General features: G+C 46.9%; 1 protein-coding gene across 1 annotated transcript in view; it reads left to right on the top strand.

Moving 5' to 3' along the window:
* Positions 1-207: 207 nt before the first annotated feature.
* Positions 208-10,926, top strand: part of aplp1 (amyloid beta (A4) precursor-like protein 1) — a gene marked incomplete at its 5' end in the record, with an annotated part of 48,992 nt that continues 38,273 nt past the window's right edge. Inside the window, 3 exon segments of the mRNA XM_083761263.1 lie at positions 208-313; positions 316-377; positions 8,921-9,050. Coding sequence (XP_083617389.1) covers positions 208-313; positions 316-377; positions 8,921-9,050 — 298 coding nt within the window.

Below are 10,926 nucleotides of genomic sequence, written 5' to 3'. Positions count from 1 at the left end.
GTCTGTCTGTCTGTCTGTCTGTCTGTCTGTCTGCCTGTCTGTCTGTCATTTATTTTTATGGTGAAATTGTTTTTTTTTAAATATTTCTGTTTTAATCTAGTATTAGTTGACTAAATATCATCATCTCTCTCTCTCTCTCTCTCTCTCTCTCTCTCTCTCTCTCTCTCCCTCCCCCCCCCCCCTCCCTCCAGGCTCTGACGGAGGTGAATGCCCCGCCTCCCCTGCGCTGCTATTGCCGAGCCCCAGATAGCCATGTTCTGTGGGCGCCCGTTGCTCCACCTCTCTGTGGAGACGGGCCGGTGGTCCCCGGACCCCCAGGACCCCCCCGGACCGGCTGCTTCACAGAACCGGGCCAGATCCTGGCCTACTGCCAGGAGGTACCAGACCCCCCCCCCCCCCACACACACGCACACGCACACGCACACGCACACGCACACGCACACGCACACGCACACGCACACACACACACACACACGTTCTTTAGAGCTCGTTAACAGTGTCCTGAGTTCTGAGAGACGGAATGAAGATTATTATTTTTATTTTATTCTCTTCTTATTTTTTTTGCAGAGACCAGAATAATAATAATAATACATTTAGTTACAGCTTTTCTAGATCTGCAGGTGACTCTGAGTCACAGACCTGTAAGGGTCCATTTGGTTACAGACCCGTAAGGGTCCATTTGGTTCCATGTGTTACACTCTCAGAGTTACAGACCCATAAGGGTCCATTTGGTTCCATGTGTTACACTCTCAGAGTCACAGACCCGTAAGGGTCCATTTGGTTCCATGTGTTACACTCTCAGAGTCACAGACCCATAAGGGTCCATTTGGTTCCATGTGTTACACTCTCAGAGTCACAGACCCGTAAGGGTCCATTTGGTTCCATGTGTTACACTCTCAGAGTCACAGACCCGTAAGGGTCCATTTGGTTCCATGTGTTACACTCTCAGACTTACAGACCCGTAAGGGTCCATTTGGTTCCATGTGTTACACTCTCAGAGTCACAGACCCGTAAGGGTCCATTTGGTTCCATGTGTTACACTCTCAGAGTCACAGACCCGTAAGGGTCCATTTGGTTCCATGTGTTACACTCTCAGAGTCACAGACCCATAAGGGTCCATTTGGTTCCATGTGTTACACACTCAGAGTCACAGACCCGTAAGGGTCCATTTGGTTCCATGTGTTACACTCTCAGAGTCACAGACCCGTAAGGGGTCCATTTGGTTCCATGTGTTACACTCTCAGACTTACAGACCCGTAAGGGTCCATTTGGTTCCATGTGTTACACTCTCAGACTTACAGACCCATAAGGGTCCATTTGGTTCCATGTGTTACACTCTCAGAGTTACAGACCCGTAAGGGTCCATTTGGTTACATGTTAACACCCATAAGGGTCCATTTGGTTCCATGTGTTACACTCTCAGAGTTACAGACCCATAAGGGTCCATTTGGTTCCATGTGTTACACTCTCAGAGTTACAGACCCATAAGGGTCCATTTGGTTCCATGTGTTACACTCTCAGACTTACAGACCCATAAGGGTCCATTTGGTTCCATGTGTTACACTCTCAGAGTTACAGACCCGTAAGGGTCCATTTGGTTACATGTTAACACCCATAAGGGTTCCATTTGGTTCCATGTGTTACACTCTCAGAGTTACAGACCCATAAGGGTCCATTTGGTTCCATGTGTTACACTCTCAGAGTTACAGACCCATAAGGGTCCATTTGGTTCCATGTGTTACACTCTCAGACTTACAGACCCATAAGGGTCCATTTGGTTCCATGTGTTACACTCTCAGAGTTACAGACCCGTAAGGGTCCATTTGGTTACATGTTAACACCCATAAGGGTCCATTTGGTTCCATGTGTTACACTCTCAGAGTTACAGACCCATAAGGGTCCATTTGGTTCCATGTGTTACACTCTCAGATTCACAGACCCATAAGGGTCCATTTGGTTCCATGTGTTACACTCTCAGAGTCACAGACCCGTAAGGGTCCATTTGGTTCCATGTGTTACACTCTCAGAGTCACAGACCCATAAGGGTCCATTTGGTTCCATGTGTTACACTCTCAGAGTCACAGACCCATAAGGGTCCATTTGGTTCCATGTGTTACACTCTCAGAGTCACAGACTCGTAAGGGTCCATTTGTTACACTCAATGCAATATTAAATGTATGAAACAAGTCCTGCTGTACTGATATATCATATATCATCATATCATAAATATTTTTATAACAATAAATTAAACATATAAAATAAAAATATGAAGCTTTGGAGGCAGACCTCAGTGCTGCTGCCTTCCTGCTCCTTGCCCCATCTGGTGGTGACACCAGGGTACTGCAGGCAGTGGTGGCCAGCGACCAAGTAGGCCTAGTTGGAGTCAAATGTATACTTAAGTACAATTTTGAGGTATTATTTTATACTAAAATACTATACTATAACTCTACTCTACTCTACTCTACTCTACTCTACTCTACTCTACTCTACTCTACTCTACTCTACTCTACTCTACTCTACTCTACTATACACAAATATATTTGAATGATTTAGTTAAACATTTAGATTAATCGTTTCTACAAAACCCTGATAAACTTTGGCGAATGGGAAACACATGCTCATCGAAGCTACAAGCTCACAACGCGTTGGCGCACTGTGAGGAGTGTGAGCTTGTAGATCTGCACTGTTCCAAATAGGTTTTTAGCTGGTAGGCCAGAGAGTTTTAAATGTTTCAATAGCTAAAGTATAGCATACTGCTTAATGTATCTGCCATATTCCATCTTCCTGATTTACTTATACTTTACCACTGTAAGCATAATATAATATTAGAAAAACGTCTACTCAGGCTTATGTGAACACAGACAGTTTATAATTATTATATGAACACCCCAGACAGTTTATAATTCTTATATGAACACCCCAGACAGTTTATAATTCTTATATGAACACCCCAGACAGTTTATAATTCTTATATGAACACCCCAGACAGTTTATAATTCTCATGTGAACACCCCAGACAGTTTATAATTCTTATATGAACACCCCAGACAGTTTATAATTCTCATGTGAACACCTCAGACAGTTTATAATTCTTATATGAACACCCCAGACAGTTTATAATTCTCATGTGAACACCTCAGACAGTTTATAATTCTTATATGAACACCCCAGACAGTTTATAATTCTTATATGAACACCCCAGACAGTTTATAATTCTTATATGAACACCCCAGACAGTTTATAATTCTTATATGAACACCTCAGACAGTTTATAATTCTTATATGAACACCCCAGACAGTTTATAATTCTCATGTGAACACCCCAGGCAGTTTATAATTCTTATATGAACACAGACAGTTTATAATTCTTATATGAACACAGACAGTTTATAATTCTTATATGAACACCCCAGACAGTTTATAATTCTTATATGAACACCCCAGACAGTTTATAATTCTTATATGAACACCCCAGACAGTTTATAATTCTTATATGAACACCCCAGACAGTTTATAATTCTCATGTGAACACCTCAGACAGTTTATAATTCTTATATGAACACCCCAGACAGTTTATAATTCTTATATGAACACCCCAGACAGTTTATAATTCTCATGTGAACACCCCAGACAGTTTATAATTCTTATATGAACACAGACAGTTTATAATTCTTATATGAACACAGTTTATAATTCTTATATGAACACAGACAGTTTATAATTCTTATATGAACACAGACAGTTTATAATTCTTATATGAACACCCCAGACAGTTTATAATTCTTATATGAACACCCCAGACAGTTTATAATTCTTATATGAACACAGACAGTTTATAATTCTTATATGAACACCCCAGACAGTTTATAATTCTTATATGAACACCCCAGACAGTTTATAATTCTTATGTGAACACAGACAGTTTATAATTCTTATATGAACACCCCAGACAGTTTATAATTCTTATATGAACACCCCAGACAGTTTATAATTCCTATGTGAACACCCCAGACAGTTTATAATTCTTATATGAACACCCCAGACAGTTTATAATTCTTATATGAACACAGACAGTTTATAATTATTATATGAACACCCCAGACAGTTTATAATTCTTATATGAACACCCCAGACAGTTTATAATTCTTATATGAACACCCCAGACAGTTTATAATTCTCATGTGAACACCTCAGACAGTTTATAATTCTTATATGAACACCCCAGACAGTTTATAATTCTTATATGAACACCCCAGACAGTTTATAATTCTTATATGAACACCCCAGACAGTTTATAATTCTTATATGAACACCTCAGACAGTTTATAATTCTTATATGAACACCCCAGACAGTTTATAATTCTCATGTGAACACCCCAGACAGTTTATAATTCTTATATGAACACAGACAGTTTATAATTCTTATATGAACACAGACAGTTTATAATTCTTATATGAACACCCCAGACAGTTTATAATTCTTATATGAACACCCCAGACAGTTTATAATTCTTATATGAACACCCCAGACAGTTTATAATTCTCATGTGAACACCTCAGACAGTTTATAATTCTTATATGAACACCCCAGACAGTTTATAATTCTTATATGAACACAGACAGTTTATAATTCTTATATGAACACAGACAGTTTATAATTCTTATATGAACACAGACAGTTTATAATTCTTATATGAACACAGACAGTTTATAATTCTTATATGAACACAGACAGTTTATAATTCTTATATGAACACCCCAGACAGTTTATAATTCTTATATGAACACCCCAGACAGTTTATAATTCTTATATGAACACCCCAGACAGTTTATAATTCTTATATGAACACCCCAGACAGTTTATAATTCTTATATGAACACCCCAGACAGTTTATAATTCTTATATGAACACAGACAGTTTATAATTCTTATATGAACACCCCAGACAGTTTATAATTCTTATATGAACACCCCAGACAGTTTATAATTCTTATATGAACACAGACAGTTTATAATTCTTATATGAACACCCCAGACAGTTTATAATTCTTATATGAACACCCCAGACAGTTTATAATTCTTATGTGAACACAGACAGTTTATAATTCTTATATGAACACCCCAGACAGTTTATAATTCTTATATGAACACCCCAGACAGTTTATAATTCTTATGTGAACACAGACAGTTTATAATTCTTATATGAACACCTCAGACAGTTTATAATTCTTATGTGAACACAGACAGTTTATAATTCTTATATGAACACCCCAGACAGTTTATAATTCTTATATGAACACCTCAGACAGTTTATAATTCTTATATGAACACCCCAGACAGTTTATAATTCTTATATGAACACAGACAGTTTATAATTCTTATATGAACACCTCAGACAGTTTATAATTCTTATATGAACACCCCAGACAGTTTATAATTCTTATATGAACACCCCAGACAGTTTATAATTCTTATATGAACACAGACAGTTTATAATTCTTATATGAACACCCTAGACAGTTTACAATTTGCTCCCTTCTGTATTTAGATATTTGATATTCATTTTATGCATTTATTTTTAATATTCTTGCACGCACGCACGCACGCACGCACAGTTGTATTTCACCAACACTGTGTGATGGGAAATGAGTTGTAAAGTGATGAGTAATAATTATGCAGATCTAGTCTAGACGGTCAACGAGACACATTTTAACAGCCCGCGCACTGCGCAGAAAGCCCCGCGCACTGCGCAGAAAGCATGGAATACAGATGTGTGTATTTATATACACATGTATACATTATACACACATGTATACTTTATATATATACATGTATACTTTTCACACAGCAGAAACAACAACAACAAACAACAGTGTCTGTCTTACCTGTTTGGGAGAGAGAGAGTCGTTCTCTTTACTCACCATGAATTCATCCACCCGGGGCGGCGGTGGATCAGCGGTAGAGTGGCCGGAGGTTGTGGACCGTAAAGTCGCCGGTTCGATCCCTGTGGGCTCCTCCAGAGTTAGAGGTTCCCGGTTCGATCCCTGTGGGCTCCCCCAGAGTTAGAGGTTCCCGGTTCGATCCCTGTGGGCTCCTCCCCCAGAGTTAGAGGTCCTCGGTTCGATCCCTGTGGGCTCCTCCCCCAGAGTTAGAGGTTCCCGGTTCGATCCCTGTGGGCTCCTCCCCCAGAGTTAGAGGTTCCCGGTTCGATCCCTGAGGGCTCCCCCAGAGTTAGAGGTTCCCGGTTCGATCCCTGTGGGCTCCTCCCCCAGAGTTAGAGGTTCCCGGTTCGATCCCTGTGGGCTCCTCCAGAGTTAGAGGTTCCCGGTTCGATCCCTGTGGGCTCCTCCCCCAGAGTTAGAGGTTCCCGGTTCGATCCCTGAGGGCTCCCCCAGAGTTAGAGGTTCCCGGTTCGATCCCTGTGGGCTCCTCCCCCAGAGTTAGAGGTTCCCGGTTCGATCCCTGTGGGCTCCTCCCCCAGAGTTAGAGGTTCCCGGTTCGATCCCTGTGGGCTCCTCCCCCAGAGTTAGAGGTTCCCGGTTCGATCCCTGTGGGCTCCCCCAGAGTTAGAGGTCCCCGGTTCGATCCCTGTGGGCTCCTCCCCCAGAGTTAGAGGTTCAAGGTTCGATCCCTGTGGGCTCCTCCCCCAGAGTTAGAGGTTCCCGGTTCGATCCCTGTGGGCTCCTCCCCCAGAGTTAGAGGTTCCCGGTTCGATCCCTGTGGGCTCCTCCCCCAGAGTTAAAGGTTCCCGGTTCGATCCCTGTGGGCTCCTCCCCCAGAGTTAGAGGTTCCCGGTTCGATCCCTGTGGGCTCCTCCCCCAGAGTTAGAGGTTCCCGGTTCGATCCCTGTGGGCTCCCCCAGAGTTAGAGGTTCGCGGTTCGATCCCTGTGGGCTCCTCCCCCAGAGTTAGAGGTTCCCGGTTCGATCCCTGTGGGCTCCTCCCCCAGAGTTAGAGGTTCCCGGTTCGATCCCTGTGGGCTCCTCCAGAGTTAGAGGTCCCCGGTTCGATCCCTGTGGGCTCCCTTAGAGTTAGAGGTTCCCGGTTCGATCCCTGTGGGCTCCTCCAGAGTTAGAGGTTCCCGGTTCGATCCCTGTGGGCTCCCCCAGAGTTAGAGGTTCCCGGTTCGATCCCTGTGGGCTCCTCCAGAGTTAGAGGTTCCCGGTTCGATCCCTGTGGGCTCCCCCAGAGTTAGAGGTTCCCGGTTCGATCCCTGTGGGCTCCCCCAGAGTTAGAGGTTCCCGGTTCGATCCCTGTGGGCTCCCCCAGAGTTAGAGGTTCCCGGTTCGATCCCTGTGGGCTCCCCCAGAGTTAGAGGTTCCCGGTTCGATCCCTGTGGGCTCCTCCCCCAGAGTTAGAGGTTCCCGGTTCGATCCCTGTGGGCTCCCCCAGAGTTAGAGGTTCCCGGTTCGATCCCTGTGGGCTCCCCCAGAGTTAGAGGTTCCCGGTTCGATCCCTGTGGGCTCCTCCCCCAGAGTTAGAGGTTCCCGGTTCGATCCCTGTGGGCTCCTCCCCCAGAGTTAGAGGTTCCCGGTTCGATCCCTGTGGGCTCCCCCAGAGTTAGAGGTTCCCGGTTCGATCCCTGTGGGCTCCTCCCCCAGAGTTAGAGGTTCCCGGTTCGATCCCTGTGGGCTCCTCCCCCAGAGTTAGAGGTTCCCGGTTCGATCCCTGTGGGCTCCCCCAGAGTTAGAGGTTCCCGGTTCGATCCCTGTGGGCTCCCCCAGAGTTAGAGGTTCCCGGTTCGATCCCTGTGGGCTCCTCCAGAGTTAGAGGTTCCCGGTTCGATCCCTGTGGGCTCCCCCAGAGTTAGAGGTTCCCGGTTCGATCCCTGTGGGCTCCCCCAGAGTTAGGTGGTTCCCGGTTCGATCCCTGTGGGCTCCCCCAGAGTTAGAGGTTCCCGGTTCGATCCCTGTGGGCTCCCCCAGAGTTAGTGTCCAAGTGTCCTTGAGCAAGACTCTGAACCCCTGATTGCTCCTGATGTGCAGGTTGGTGCCTTGCATGGTTTCCTCTGCCATCGGTGAATGTGTGTGAATGTGTGAATGTAATGCACCATCTATGTAAAGGTGTGTGAATGTGTGTGTGTGTGTGTGTGAATGTGACAATCTCTTTAAAGCGCCTTGGATAAAGAGGGCTCTTTATAAATAACATTAACCGGCCAAATGATTGTTTATTAAATGAGTGTGCTCAACTGTGAACAGAGGAGCAACCTTTAAAAGATTCCTGTGTCACACAGTACCTGTTGCAAAGGTTCCTAGGCCTACTATACCTGCAACAGACAACCACATTAGTCCAAAAAACAACACAACATTAACCAAAGTTAAATACATTATTCTCTCTCTCTCTCTCTCTCTCTCTCTCTCTCTCTCTCTCCGTTTCCCTCGATACCAAAATGTCCTTGGTGAAAATAGCAGATCTACAAGCTCACACTGCATCGTCAGCCTGCAGATCAGCTATTTTCTGTCCCAGAGAATATACAGGGAGGGACTTTGTTGTTCTCCTGCATGTCCAAATGTCCAAATGTCCAAATGTCCAGATGTCCTCATCTGACGCCTTTCCCTCCTCCTCCCCAAACCCTCTTGTTCTTGACCTGTCCCCTGTCTGTCCCCCTGTCTGTCCCTGTCTGTCCCTGTCTGTCCCCCTGTCTGTCCCCCTATCTCCTCCCCTGTCTCCTTGTCTCCTATCCCCTGTCCCCTGTCTCCTCTCCTATCTCCCCCCTTTCTCCTTGTCTCCTATCCCCTGTCCCCTGTCTCCTCCCCTGTCTCCTCTCCTATCTCCCCCCTTTCTCCTTGTCTCCTATCCCCTGTCCCCCTGTCTCCTCCCCTGTCTCCTCCCCTGTCTCCTCCCCTGTCCCCTGTCTCCTCTCCTGTCTCCTCCCCTGTCCCCCTGTCTCCCCCCGTGTCTCCTTGTCTCCTGCCTCCTAGATGTACCCGTCCTTACAGATCTCCCACATCGAGGAGTCGTCCACTCCAGTGACCATCCCCTCCTGGTGCACCAAGGGGCGGGGCCACTGCCAGACACACCCCTTCATCGTGCTGCCCTATCGCTGTCGAGGTAAGCTCCAACGACACACGCCCCTTTATCGCCCCGCCCTATGAGAGTCCCTGAACACAACGACACGCCCCTTTATCACCCTGCCCTATGAGAGTCCCTGAACACAATGACACGCCCCTTTATCACCCTGCCCTATGAGAGTCCCTGAACACAACGACACGCCCCTTTATCGCCCTATGAGAGTCCCTGAACACAATGACACGCCCCTTTATCACCCTGCCCTATGAGAGTCCCTGAACACAAGGACACGCCCCTTTATCGCCCTGCCCTATGAGAGTCCCTGAACACAATGACACGCCCCTTTATCACCCTGCCCTATGAGAGTCCCTGAACACAACGACACGCCCCTTTATCACCCTGCCCTATGAGAGTCCCTGAACACAATGACACGCCCCTTTATCACCCTGCCCTATGAGAGTCCCTGAACACAATGACACGCCCCTTTATCACCCTGCCCTATGAGAGTCCCTGAACACAATGACACGCCCCTTTATCACCCTGCCCTATGAGAGTCCCTGAACACAATGACACGCCCCTTTATCACCCTGCCCTATGAGAGTCCCTGAACACAATGACACGCCCCTTTATCACCCTGCCCTATGAGAGTCCCTGAACACAACGACACGCCCCTTTATCGCCCTGCCCTATGAGAGTCCCTGAACACAATGACACGCCCCTTTATCGCCCCGCCCTATGAGAGTCCCTGAACACAATGACACGCCCCTTTATCACCCTACCCTATGAGAGTCCCTGAACACAACGACACGCCCCTTTATCACCCTGCCCTATGAGAGTCCCTGAACACAACGACACGCCCCTTTATCGCCCTATGAGAGTCCCTGAACACAATGACACGCCCCTTTATCGCCCCGCCCTATGAGAGTCCCTGAACACAATGACACGCCCCTTTATCACCCTGCCCTATGAGAGTCCCTGAACACAACGACACGCCCCTTTATCACCCTGCCCTATGAGAGTCCCTGAACACAATGACACGCCCCTTTATCACCCTGCCCTATGAGAGTCCCTGAACACAATGACACGCCCCTTTATCACCCTGCCCTATGAGAGTCCCTGAACACAATGACACGCCCCTTTATCGCCCCGCCCTATGAGAGTCCCTGAACACAATGACACGCCCCTTTATCACCCCGCCCTATGAGAGTCCCTGAACACAATGACACGCCCCTTTATCACCCTGCCCTATGAGAGTCCCTGAACACAATGACACGCCCCTTTATCGCCCCGCCCTATGAGAGTCCCTGAACACAATGACACGCCCCTTTATCGCCCTGCCCTATGAGAGTCCCTGAACACAACGACACGCCCCTTTATCACCCTGCCCTATGAGAGTCCCTGAACACAATGACACGCCCCTTTATCACCCTGCCCTATGAGAGTCCCTGAACACAATGACACGCCCCTTTATCACCCTGCCCTATGAGAGTCCCTGAACACAAGGACACGCCCCTTTATCGCCCTATGAGAGTCCCTGAACACAACGACACGCCCCTTTATCACCCTGCCCTATGAGAGTCCCTGAACACAATGACACGCCCCTTTATCGCCCCGCCCTATGAGAGTCCCTGAACACAATGACACGCCCCTTTATCACCCCGCCCTATGAGAGTCCCTGAACACAATGACACGCCCCTTTATCACCCTGCCCTATGAGAGTCCCTGAACACAATGACACGCCCCTTTATCGCCCCGCCCTATGAGAGTCCCTGAACACAATGACACGCCCCTTTATCGCCCTGCCCTATGAGAGTCCCTGAACACAACGACACGCCCCTTTATCACCCTGCCCTATGAGAGTCCCTGAACACAATGACACGCCCCTTTATCACCCTGCCCTATGAGAGTCCCTGAACAC

This window comes from Protomyctophum parallelum (assembly GCF_964188405.1).
Source record: "Protomyctophum parallelum genome assembly, chromosome: 3".
NCBI lineage: Eukaryota > Metazoa > Chordata > Actinopteri > Myctophiformes > Myctophidae > Protomyctophum > Protomyctophum parallelum.
Note: the sequence above shows the minus strand (reverse complement) of the source record. Positions and strands in the feature narration are given on the sequence as shown.